General features: G+C 53.7%; 1 protein-coding gene across 1 annotated transcript; it reads right to left on the bottom strand.

Annotated features, from left to right (window-relative positions):
* Nucleotides 1-1,583: 1,583 nt before the first annotated feature.
* On the bottom strand, nt 1,584-6,718 carry LOC103534140 (cis-aconitate decarboxylase). Its single transcript, XM_008500071.1, has 6 exons — nt 6,698-6,718; nt 6,089-6,143; nt 4,160-4,347; nt 3,925-4,017; nt 3,280-3,485; nt 1,584-2,502 (listed from the first exon to the last, which is right to left on the bottom strand). Exons 1-6 carry the CDS (start codon nt 6,716-6,718, stop codon nt 1,584-1,586), a joined length of 1,482 nt encoding a protein of 493 aa, XP_008498293.1.
* Nucleotides 6,719-13,247: the final 6,529 nt, after the last annotated feature.

The raw sequence follows: 13,247 nt of genomic DNA, 5'->3' as shown, positions 1-13,247 counted from the left end.
CAAGGTGCCAGGACTGCACCTGATGGGTCAGCCAAGCATGAACGGGGTCTAGCAAAGTTTCTGGATCTTGGGGGCAAATTGTAGCCTGCAATGCAACTGGAAAGCGTGGTTGTGCTGGTCTGGCACCAAGAGGGGAGAGGTGCTGGGTCCCCCCTTCTCCTGCTCTGCTTCACTGTCAGGGGGCAGCACGGGGCAGAAGGCAGAGAAATGAGAACACTGGGAAACCTGATGGTCTATATAAGGTAGCATTAAATAGTTATGAAAAAAAATTAACTTAATAATTTCTTTATTCAGAAAGGTTCAGTGTGAACATGCTAGACAGGATGAGAAAGTTGATTAACAGGCGGGCAAACTGTTCTGCTCTGGAGGAGAAGTTCTCTGCAAGCAAGAAAGGACCTGACCCACGTTCCTTCTTGCCTGCCTAGTCCCAGCTGGGTCCCCCTTACAGAAGACAACCCTCACTTGTCCAGCAGACCCCATCCCATCAGGATGATGTTGGAAACAAGCCCTCTGGATCCACAGTCAGTGTTTGTTTAGAACAGGGAGGAACCTTGCATGGTTCAGGAGGGAGGTGGGGTAAAAACCTTTCAGGGAGTGGAAGGAGCACAAGAGCTGAGTTCATCCCATCTGGATGAGCAAGAGGAGTTCAGAACCAAGTCTCCAAAAGGAAGCTTTTTCCCTCCTCCCAGGGGAGGCAATCAGGAATTTCCCAAGGTGAGTCACTGGGTCCGTGTGCCTGAGTCACCATCCCAAGGTGCCCATCTCCAGAGGGGCTGGAGAGACCACCTCTGCTGGACCCACCTCTGAGGAGGTGCCTGGGCAGGAGGGGTGGTGGGACAGAGCCTTCGGACAGTCAGGAATCTCCCCACAGGAGCTGCAGGGCTGATGGAGGGTTCCTCACCCACCCACTGCCTTTTCTTCAAAAAAGAACCTCAGCTTTTGAGGGCCTTTGAACCATCCCTGGTACACAGAGAAGGGAAAAACCCTTCCCAAGTGCTGGGGAAATGGGAGTAATACTGGAAAAGTGAATCAAATCAAATCCCTTTGTGCTGGAGTGTTTTGCAGGCAGGGATGTTTGCAGCACCTGGTGGGGTTTCCATCTGCCCAGCAGGGCTGTGGGACCATGAGCTAACAGGGATCAGAAGAGCACTAAGAAAAACACACACACTTTGCAGTGGAGCTTCCCAGGATGAGAGGAAAAAAAAAAAAACCAACCAAAAACCACAAAAACCCCTTTGAATGCAGCTTTGAGATTACCCAGACAGGGTTCCTCCTGCAGAACCACTTCCAGATGACATGCCAGGGCTCTCAAGTTCCCGTGGGATTTATTTTTTGTCACTGTGGTGGCCTTTCAGCTCCTCAGACAGCATCAGCCATGAGTGGAAATTGAGTCTGTGTCCCAGTTCCTGACCCAGCCACAGCTCCTGCCTCCCGGGCTCCTTGGGTATTACTGAAGTGTCTGCTTTGACTTCCAGGGGTGGGAACTTCCCTGTCATTGGAGATCAAGGGTAAAGCACCAATGAAGAGAGGAATCAGAGTTTCACCAGGACAAATCCTTCGCCCAAACCCCACTTGCTGTTCCCTCACAGGCTGCAGGCCAGCTGGGAACTATCGGGCAGATTCTCCAGGTTGTCCACCATAGTGATGATGGCTTCTATTTTTTCTTCCGGAAGCACATGGGAAGCGTTGGATCGGAACTTCTTCAGGAGCGACTCCTTGCTCAGAGGTTTCCTCCAGTGCCCATAGAAAGTGTCACATTTGCCTGTCAGGACGTCCCCGCTGTGCAGGAGCAGTGCCACCTCCCCGTACATCTTGTCAAAGTTGGCCACGTTGTCTTCGGGGTGCTCCACCACCACTTTGCCCAGCAGTTCCCTCAGCTCCTGGCGGTGGATGCTGCTCTCGGTGAAGGAGCTGAGATCCACCTCCCCATCCAGGAGGGCAGTGCAGGCGTTGAACTGGAAGGAGTGCCTGGCCTGGTGCTCGGAGCTGGGGAAAGGCCGATTGATGTACTTGGACACCGGGATCTTCAGCACGATGGTGCGGATCAGAGAGGGAGAGAAGGAACCAGCGTAGTTGATGAAGAGGTTCCGGACAGACAAGGCAGCATCCACCACCCAGTGCATCCCCAGGTGAGCTGGGAATCTCTTGAAGGCGATATCCTGCTTCTCCAAGAGGAACTCGTGGCGGTCACTGGGCGTGGAGAGCGGTTTGGGTTGGTAGACGCCGTAGAAGGCGCTGAACCCGGAGCACCCCGGGATGTCATCCAGAATCAAGGGGTTGGCCTCCATCCCTCGGGCAGCCAGCAGTGCTGCCTCGAAGCCCAGGCGGGTGGCATTCCCGATGTGCAGTGGCTTGGCTTGGGTGGCAGCGTTGGCCATGGGTGCCCCTGCCAGCGAGGCGGCGATGCCCAAGGCGTGGGTGCACTGGGCTGAGCTGAGAGCCAGCAGCTTGGCGGTGGCTGCGGCACTGCCCATGGTGCCCACCACTGAGGGAGGGTGGAACCTAAAGGGGGGATGGCAGATATGAGCACCCCTGCTTGCCCGGGCCCAGGGAGCACCCACACATCCCACCTGCTGATGGGAGAATGGTTTGGGTTGGAAAGGACCTTGAAGATCATCCAGTCCAAGCCTTACCCCAGCACTGCCAAAGTCACCACTAAACCACGGCCCACAGCACCACATCTCTGTGGCTTTGAAACCCCTCCAGGTCCTGAGCTGCCAAGGCATCCAGTGGAAATCCCTCACCTGACTCTGGGTTTCAGTTCTCACCTGAGAACCAAGTGTCTACTTGAAACTTCCTCAGAGACAACACAGTGAGCTCAGCATCTACAAAAAGCAATTTTTGACTTTGGCTGAGAGGAGGTGGCACAGCCCGTGGTGTCCATCCAGCCAAACTTTGTCCCCCTAGCCTAACTAAGTGTCCTCACTCAGCGTGCCCAAGGTGCTGCTGGTTGATGCCATCCCTTGGGATGCCTGTTGGACAGGCAGAGGATGAAATTGCTCCAGGGACTGGAGCCCACTGCCTGTCCTGGGCTCTTGCCCTGGTTAGTTTAGATGATGAGACTGCAGACCCAGTGATGTTCTCTTGATGGTTATTTTTGAGACAAGATGTCACCAAATGGTGCCTGATCAGCTCTGGCAGAACTGGCACTTGGCTCTCAGTGAGGTTCCCCCTGATCCCAAGTTTGGATGGGCTTCAACTCTCAGTTTGAAACCCTGAGCAGGGCTGTAAGGGGACTCACCAGCTCTCTTCTTACTCACTGAAGAAAAGGAGCTTTACCTTTTAGGAATGTCATGAGCCTCAGTGGAGAAATGCATGAGTCTTCCTTGCACTTCCAGGCCCACGTTAAATGCCAGCAGGAAATCCATGCCAGTGGGTTTGGCACTGGGAGGTAGCATCTGGGAAGCTGCCAGAAGAGCTGGCAGAACAGCCCCTGAGGGGTGAGTAGCAGGGTGCCAGGTATCATCAAAATCCATGGAATGAGTCTGCAGGAGAAGCAGAGATAAGGATGTGCTGGTGGGAGGGCTGGAAGCTGAGGCTCCTTGGTGATACGAGAATCATAAAATCCCTGAATGGTTGGAAGGGACCTTCAAGATCATTTAACCCTGGCAGGGACACTTCCCACAGCCCAGGCTGCTCGAAGCCCCATCCAACCTGGGCTGAGACACTGCCAGGGATGGGGCAGCCACAGCTTCTGGGGGTAACCTGGGCCAGGGGCTCAGCATCTCACAGGAAAGTTTTCCTCCTAAGTTCTCACCTAACTCTACCCTGTAACAACATCCACCCAGTCACCCAGCGGTCCCCCGTGGTGTCTGCTGGGTCCCAGAGGAGCCAATGACTTCCTGTCCCCTCCCAGTCACCATCCTGATTCCCTCAGCTCTCATCCCCTTGAGGCAGAGCTGCTCCTGGCAGGGCCAACCTTACCGCCACCCCGTTGGTAAAGGCAGCCAGGGTGGGGGAGAGCTTCACCCCTGGCTTCCCATAGACAGAGCTGACAGCCACCGAGGAGTACAGCTCCTGTGGAAGGGAGAGAGGAAAACCCAGGTGAGGACCCTGGGTGATGCCAGAGCCCCCTCTTACTGCACATCCAGCCCCCAGACCAGGGTGGGTCCCGGGGGTGGTGGTGTCAGGGGGAGGACCAGGCTGGGGCTGCTCCTACCCGGCAGTACTGCAGGGCAATGTTGAAGACGTGGGTGGTGGTGCCCACCAGACCAACCCCCAGGCTGTCCAGGATCATCCTCTTGCTCCTGTGGCACACGGTCTGGGACAAGTGCTCGGGTCGGACCGCGTGGATGAAGGAGGCGAAGCTGCTGGTCACGGGCTGCTCCGGAGCACTCCTGGACACCACTGCAGCACCAAGAGAGAGGGGAGGGGGTACAGGCAGGGCTGGGACACATGCTGACAGCTCACAGCTCTGGTTTCGTGGAATTTATCCAAAAAGGCAGCTGGAGAGCACGGGGGGATCTGCTCAGCATGTCCCAGGCTGCACATGGCCCTGGGAGGTGACCTACAGCTTCCCTCTGCTGTCCCCAGGTCATCTGGGCCCAGAGTCACCTCCTGGGGCTTCAGGACCTTGGCTTCAAATTGCTTTTTTGTTTGGATAAATTTATAATTCCTAGGATGATCACTCTCAAGACCTGTTATCATTTATAAAGTCTCATTTTGAGATTGTACCCCAGAGCAGGAAAACCCGAAAATTCAGCTCTAGCTGTGCTTGCATGACTGCAAATGTCTACACAGAGGTGTGTCTGGATTGGGGGGAGGGGGGGTACACACGTTTGGATACAGATTTAGAAAATGGCATTGATGGCCAAAAGAAACAAACCCCATGAAAAAGTTTAAAACGAAGAATCATGAAAACAAAAACACTTTGCTTCAGCCTCTTACAGGAAACCCCATCAAAACCCAGCAGCTCCAGCCTGACACTTAATGTTTTCAGAGCAGAAAACATCCCAATAAAATAAATAAAATAAAATAATTTTTAAAAAGAGCATTCCCCAGTTTCCCCAGCCTGTATTCATCCTTAAATGTCACCCTGGCTGACTCACTCCCTGCTGGGCTCACCTAAAACCCTCCCACAAACACAGCCCAGGATCCCAGCGCCCCGTGACTCATGGGGACAAAATTCCCCCCTTGCAGAGCTCCCTGGAGCCCTTGGGTTCTGCAATCCCAGCAGCCTGGAAACCTGCAGCTGAGAACAGAAAATCTGTGCCTGCCCTGGGAGCATCCTCAGCCTCAGCAGATGAAAAAAAAAAACAAACTAAAACCAAACCAACAGAGGCTGAAGTTGGATGGGGTTGGAGAAGCTGGAGGGAAAATCAGCACACCCATAAAACCCACTTTTATTCCTCCCCTCACCAAACTCAAACACTTCAGGAGGAAGTGTTTTGGCTTTTTTTTAACCCTTCAGGTAAAAGCATTTCATGACTCTGGTGGCTTTTGTCCCACTTAATAAAATAAAATTAATAAAATAAAGCTCTGCCCAGGAGCAAACCTGCACAGATTATCCGCGGTTCTCTTGTTCTCACATGTTCACCAACCACCATTTGTCGAATTTGTTTGAATTATTAGGCAAATATGCAATAAACCAAGTGGCTGCCCAGCAAAGTTCTGTTTGACTTGGCTGCAGCAGAGAAACTGGGGGGGGGGGGTGGAGAAGAGAGCAGGGAGTGAGCCAGGCACCCCTGCCAGCAACCCCCAAGCTGGGAGCTAAGGATCTGGCAGCTCCCATTGAAATCTCTCACACTTATGGCCAAAGAGTAAGAATTTGGAAAGTCTGGTTCCAAATCAGTTCGACTTTCTTGTTCAGCACAGGGGTAACCAGTAGCGTTTTTACCACTTGTTGCTTTTCTCTTTGCTCCTCAAAAACCCCCACAGGACTCCCCCCCCCTCCCCTGCCCCCAGGGTGTTGCTTCCTCTTCCAAAAAGCCTGAGTGAGGGCTTTATCTCAGCCCACTTCACCCACCACATTCCTCTCTTGTTGTTGTTGCTTTTAAAAGCCGTGGTGTGGTTATTTGGGGATGCTCCTTAAAAAATAAAAACAAAAAAAAAAAAACCCCCCGAGAGGATGCCCTGCAGAGATACAAACCGTGAGCAGCAGTTTTGTGAACTTGCCGGGAGCTCGCCAGGAACTTCTGGGATTTCTAGAGCAAAGGCAGAGAAGAAGAAGAAGAAGTTGTCACCTAAAGCTGCTGGGGCTTTTTCGGAGCCGTTTTCCCGGTTGTGCCTCCAAGCCAGGGTTTGTCAGGCAGATCAAACGAGCGGGTGGAATGAGCTCCGTGTTTAAGGCAGGAAAGAAAAAAATAAATGGTATTTTCCAAAGCTGAGTCCAGCAGGAGTGCCAAGAAACGAAGCCATCCAGGAGAAGGGACAGCACAGCCTTCACAGACCTGCCATCAAATCCTCTTGCTGCCCAGGGAGGATGGGGGGGAATAAGATAAACCACCCAAAAACAACAAGCCCCAGAGTGGCACTGTGCAGAACACATCTGGCATGGATAAAAGGGGCAGGCATGGAGCAAAGATATTGGTAACTGTGAGTAAAGTGTCCCTGGAAACCAGCTGAGTTTGTTACCATTTAATGTCACGACAAGTTTTGACCTGTTGAGGAACCGCCTGCAAAACAACATTTATCTCCTTCAGAGGGAAAAGAGGAAAACTCAGAGGTGGAAAGTGTCTGGAGGTGCAACAGGAGTTACCTGGAAGCTGAAGTAGACCATGGTGGTGGCTGTTCCCACTGCTGGGTCCCAGCTCGGCACTGCTCTCGCTCAGAGGGATGGCAGAGGTGTCTGCAAGGTGCTTGGCTCTCGGGGTTTATATATGCTTCTGAAAGGCCATTTGCCTTTTGGGTTTGGTGTTTTGTTGTTTTTTTTTTTCCCCTTGCAGCTGAATTTCAAACATGATGACATCAGTCTCTGGGGACAGAGAGGGTGGGGGGAATTGATGAGGAGGGGTGGTTTTTCCTCTGCTCAACAGAAGGGACCCCCCCACCCCCCACCCCCGCTGCACCCTGGTTTCAGGAAATAATAATAATAATAATAATAAAAAAAAGACTTTAGACAATAACTGACAAGGTTCAAGGAAATTCCTGTCTCCAAAAATTCCACAGGTGCCAATGGGTGAAGCAACCGGCCCCAGGCTCCTCCTCCCGAGGAGGACTATAAAACTGGTACTCACCAGGAAATGAGAGGGACAAGAGCATCCTCCCATTGAGCAGAAGTGTCACCAAACCAGGTAAATCCAGGCTGCAGTGGGAGGAGTGTGCCAGTGGTGGTTTTTCTTTGATGCTTTCCTTGAAAGGGGTTTTGTCCTTTGGCTGGAGCTTTCTGTGGCTCTCCTCCTCCTCCTCATGGGCTCTGTGCTGCTGGGTCATTGAAACCTTAGAGAGGATGAGGAGCCCTGGAGCTGCCAGATGTTGGGACCCTATGGGAATGGTTGGGTTTTGGGGTGTGGGGGTGTAGATAGCAACAGGGGGTGATGCACCTTGTGTGTAAAAACCAGCTGGGATTTGCTGCTCACCACCAGCCCACTCGGTTCCTGTGGGTGCAGCAATGCATCTGAGGAGGCTTCGTGTTGGTTTCCAGCAGAGGAGGGTCAGGGTTGGAATGCTGAATCCAGCTGCAGGGTGTTGCTGTGCACTGTTCATCTTTGCTGTGTGCTTCTCCCCAGAAAGCATCGTGCTTCCCTCTCCTGCTGTGGGGTTTTCTCAGGGCTACCTAAACAATCCTTATGCTTAACGAGGTGGGATGGAAAAAGTGTCCAAATGCCACCAGGGAGAAAGTGCCTGAGAATTTCACACCTTGGTGTTTGCATCCGTGCCCTAAAGCCTCGCTCCAGCCTCCCATGAGACAACGTCCAATGTCCACTGACAGTCAAGGAAAAGCAGGGCAGGCAGGAGCTGGGAGAACAGAGCTGATGCCTCCAGAGGTGTCCGCAAAAGCCCAGGTGGAACTGCAGGATGGAAAGGGGACACCGAGGGGAATGTCCCCTTTTGGAGAGGGGGAAGGGAGCTGCTGAGGACAAGGCAGCAAGACAAGGAAAAGGTGGCAGGGAGGCTGCAGCTCCCTGGGCACCACGTGGGCACAGCTCAGAGATGGAGGAGCCAGGATGGAGGGAGGACCTCAGAAGCCACTTCTGCAAACCCCAGGAGAAGGAGGAAAAGAAAAGAAGAGGGAGGAGGTTGGGGAGTGTGGGGGTGTGAAAGGTGGCTTTGCCTTTGTGCTGCACAAGGGGTTTGTGCAAGGGAAGGGTGACCCCGGGCTGCCCCTTCCTTTAGTAGAGCTGCTCTCCAAAAGGCTGGGCAGGTTTCCAGGTTCCTCCTCACAGTGGGGACACTTCCACCCCTGCGGTTTCCTGGAGAGTGGCCGTGCTGGCTGGGACCCTGGGTGCACAGAGAGCTCTTAAACCCCCCCCCCCCAAGGGCAGAGGGAGTGAAGCAACACCCAAGGGCTGGGTTGGTCTGGGGACAAGGACCCCAGGTCTGTGGTTGCAGTGCATGGGGAGACGTGGTGGGTACGTGCAAGCAGTGAGGAGCTCTGCAGCTGTTTCCAACCCCAAAACCTTTTCCTCCCAAGGGAAGCTCCTTCTTCCTCCTCCTTTTCCATGTCTTGGTCTAAATCCTCTCACTTCCTTCCCCTTTACACCTCCATAGCCTGAAATATCCTGGTATTTCTTTCTCACCTCCTCAGATGCCCTAGGAAGGTTGACCCACCTGTTGGTTGTGTCTCCTCACCCAAACCAAAACCACACTGCGTGTCACGGGCTCTAAAACCTCTCACATGGCTCATGACACAGGAACCACCAACCAAATGAGCCTTGGCATATTTAAAAACAACCTCTGCAAACCAGTCCCCTGGCAGGCCCCTCTTCCTCCCCCAGAAACACACCTCATCCTCCCCCAGCCACCAACACAACCAGGGGCTTGCTGCCGCGTGCCTCGAAAGCCGCTGCCGGAGCCACTGGAGAGAGAAACATCTGGAGGAATTTAATGTTGTGGCCCTCCTCCAACTATAACCATGGGAGCCCAAAGCGCTTATTTATATGTCAGTGTCACTTAAAAATATAAATATACATATAGCATGGACTCCACAGCAGCTGCTCAGCTCCTCCTAAGAGTGCCCCATTCGTCAAGCCCGTGGTTTATGCAGATGTCTGCTGTTGAAAGAGAGATTTGGTGCCTCTCTTTTTCTGAGCCAAAAAATCCTCAGCAAAATTGAACTTCTACTACAACCAAATAACTGAATTAATTAATTGAGCCCACCCCTCACCTCACCCCACCCCCATGGTCCACTTGAAAGTTCCCACATTTCAGGAGAGTTTAAGTCATTCAGCCAGTTCCAAGCTCTTCAGGGTCACCTTATCCTCTGCTCTGCAGCTTGGTGAGAATTACACCCTGTAGAATCAATGGAGGGAAGGGGAACACGGAGGGGTTAAAGGAACAAAAGAGCCTAAGAGTGACTGAGGTTTTCCCGGGAACACTTTAAGAGCAGACACTGGGATTTAGGATCATTAATATTCACAAAACCATTTCTCCTTTGGGTGGTGCCCCTCCAACTCCTCCTCGCTTCCCTTACCAGTGGCAGTGCTGCTTCCCCTGCCTTCCAAGAGGCTTTTTGGAGTGGCTGAGGACAGAATACATCACTTGCTCCTGGTCCAGCTCCTTCTAAAAATAGGAGGACAACAAGAACATTGCTGTTTTATTTTCATCTTTGTTTCCTCACAGAAACCTCCAGAGAGCAAACTCCGGCTCCTGGTACCCAGGAGTGCAGAGGAATGGAAATGTGGGGGCTGCCGGCAAACAGACGAGTTAATGGCAGAAATATGAAGGGTTTGAAAATAGATGATTTAGTCATTAGGGCTTCAAGAAAGGGATGGAGCTGGAAAATTCCATCTGGAAAGGGAGACTGTGTATGTGTGCGTCGTGCCTGCCTGTTTGTCTGCAACAGTGGATAAGAAATGTCCTGGAACGGCTCAAAAAATACCTTGTGGGTTTCGTCTGAGTGTTTGTTGGTTTGTGTTGGGCTATTCATACCTCTCCATCTCCAGCAGCCTGGAGAAGAGGGGGCAGGAACCATCACCACCACCTGCAGCGCTTTGGGGCACCTAAACATGTTTTTGCCAGAAATCCTGGGAGCTTAAATAAGGTTGTGTGTGTTTTTTCTGGATAGGACTCCGGAAAGTAGGCACCTAAATTTCTCCTTTGAATCGAGCCTTTGTCTGGAGCGACGAGTGGGGAGGCAACGATGGCAACACCTGAGCCTGTCACCAGCTTCTCCCTCTTTGGAGCAGGGCTCTGAAGGTTGGCAGAGAGCCCGAGCCAAAGCAGGGCCGGTCTAGACGTGGCCGACGTCGAGGTTGTGGGGGCGAGGGCCGAGGTTCTTTGTTTTGTCTGAAAAGGCCATGGCGAGCGCCGCGGGTTTCGCCGCCGTCTTCTACAGCGAACCGGCGGTGCTGGGGCTCCTGGCAAACGTGGTCAGCGCCTTCCTCCTCTGCCTGCAGAACCTGGCCGTGGTGCACACTGGCCTCAGGCCACAGGGAGGAGAGGACATCCTGGCAGGTGGGTGGTGGTGCTGCCCACCTGGGGGCTGAGGGGCTGCCGGGAGGAGGTGAAATTCCCGTGCACATCTTCGAGGGTCATCCCCGTGAGCCAACAGACGGCACTGGTGGGGCAGGGAGGGGAAGGGGGGCTTCATCCAATGGTCAGGAGGTCTGTGTCCTCCTAAAGGATGGATGGCTCCTCTTCCTTTCCCAACAACTCCATCAGGAATCCAGTCTTAACATTTCATGAGCCACTCCCCCACCTTCATAGATCCAAACACCTCCTGGACTTGCTTGCCACACCGAGGGGCTCGGTGGCCACGCACCAAGGCTCAGCACAGAAATTTGTCCCAAGGGTGGGGAGGGATGTGAAGACAGAAGCCATATGGTTGGTCACAGGCCAGATGGGACCTGTGGTGGGGTGTCCCCCAGAGCTTGGAGATGCTGCACTGCCTCCTGCACCTCAACCCTTCTCGTGTGCCACTTCCTTTCTGACCTCTTCACCCGTTTCTCAGGTGTCCACCTCATCCTGATTGGAGGCTTTGTCCAGCTCCTGGCAGGATTTCTTGCCTTCCGGAAGTATGACCACCTAGGAGGTGCAGCCTTCCTCACCTTCTCCTCCCTGTGGAGCAGCTTCGGGGCCACCCGCATCATCGTGGCCTCCTACCCCTCTCCGCAGAACTTCACCCTCTCTGTGGGGAACAGCACCCACCTCCTGCCCACGGGCATGGCCCACCTCTCTGCCAGCCAGAGCGCGGTGGCCGGGCTGGTGGCCTACATCTCCATCTCCTTCATCCTCTCCTTCTGCTCGGCCACAGTGAACTACATCATGCCCTTCATGTTCGGGGCCATAGCCCTGGCTCTGGTGTTCGAGGCCGTGGCGTTGTTTGGGCAGTGGGCCCTGGTGGTCTCGGGCGTCACCGAGCTCGGCATCGTCCTCTGCGGGCTGTACGGGGCCCTGGCTCTGCTCTTCAAGGGCATCACCCAACGGCACATCCTGCCGGGCTTCGGGCACCCCCTCTTCAACATCCTGCTGCTGGGCTCAGGGCAGAAAGGCTCCTCCAAGGCCATCGGGGAAGAAAAGAAGAAGAACACGAAGTACGCTGAGCCCATGGCCCTGGGCAACATCTGCGACACCGTCTCTGCTTTTCTGTTTGCCTTCTACTTCTTCGGGTACGTGCAGACCTTCTGCCTCGGAGCAGCGTGGATATCCATCATCTCCAGCTGCCAGCTGCTCTCCAGCTTCTACAGCTACCTGAGAGGTGATGCCTACTGCACCACCAAGCTCGGCGTCCACAGCCTCTTCTGGCTGGTGATGGCTTGGGAGGAGTTCACCCTCACCGCCTTCCCGGGGCTGCCCGAGGCTCAGCACAGCAGGATGGGGATGTTTGGAGGATGGTTCTTCCTGGCCACAGCCTGCCTGCTCCTCCTGATGTCTGCCCACAGAGATACCCTGGAGATGCTGCAAAACTTCTCCTTCGTCCTCCTGGCGGCCTCCTCCATCCACCAGATCCCCACGCCAGGCTCTTACCTCTTCCTGGGGGCTGCCTGCAGCCTTTGTGTGGCTCTCTCCACCTATGCCACCTTCGCCAGCCTCATCAACTCCATCGGTGAGAAGGCTTTGATTCCCACGGGTCCACAGGCCATGTCCAGCTCAGCTCTCCAAACCACGCTGATGGCTGCCAGAGTCTTCCTCACGAGGTCCAAGGACTTCCCAAGCGGCACCAGCACTCAAGTGCCAGATGCCTTCTTCTACATCTGCAATGGGCTGGCTGCCCTCTCAGCCATCCAGGGGAGCTGGAGTGACCCCAGCAGGCAGCAGCTCTCCCTGCCCTCCGTGCTCATCCCAGGAGTCATCATGCAGCTCTACGTCTGCAGGATCCAGGTCCAAGGAGGGAGGAGGTTTGGGTGCATCCTTCCGTTCTGCTACGCTGTCTTCTGGGGAGCGTGGACCTGGCTTCGCTTTGCAGGTAACCCAAGGCAAGGAATAACACTTTGCTTACACAAAAAATAAAAATAAAGACAAAAGGGGGATGTTTTAAGGCAACTTCAGATCTCCAAGAGAATTCCTTCTCCCAGGAGATTCAGTGACACCCAGTTTACCCCCATTCCTCTTAGTAAAAAGGTAACACCCAAGCTGGTATTCAGAGGGTTGATGGTCATTGCTGCAGTCACTTGGTGCCTTCACAGCTGCAGGACTCTAAGCCGTGTCTTCAACTCCAACAGAGGTCAAGGTTTTCCCACCCAGCCTTTATGAGACAGTCCTCAGACTGCCTCCAGGCTGATATCCCAGAATAACAGTTCAGGAGATGCTTTTTAGGCAGTGGAAGCCTCCAGGTTCTGGGTTTACCCTTCAGGAACCTGGAGCAATTCATCTCAGTTGGCCATAGCAGACCTCGGAGTGATGAGCTGGGCTTTTAAAGGCCTCATTTAGCTCCAGGTGGGCAGCATGTTCCTCCAGCCTCCCTGCCAGGTCCTAGTAAAGGAAACACCTGTGAGGAAAGCTCTTGCAAGAAGCTGTTACCAGCCAGAAGCTGTTAATGCTTTCAGCCAGAGCTCATTTATTACAAGCTGGAGGTAAAATCCTTTTTGGGCAGCCATCACCACCCTTCAGCTGATCCCTAAAATGCTTTGTGTTGCTGTGAGGTTTGGGTGGGACAGGTTCTCCTTATCCCTCAGCTGCTTTGGTTTGCAGTCCCTCCAGCTGCAGGG

This window comes from Calypte anna, chromosome 4, assembly GCF_003957555.1.
Source record: "Calypte anna isolate BGI_N300 chromosome 4, bCalAnn1_v1.p, whole genome shotgun sequence".
NCBI lineage: Eukaryota > Metazoa > Chordata > Aves > Apodiformes > Trochilidae > Calypte > Calypte anna.
Note: the sequence above shows the minus strand (reverse complement) of the source record. Positions and strands in the feature narration are given on the sequence as shown.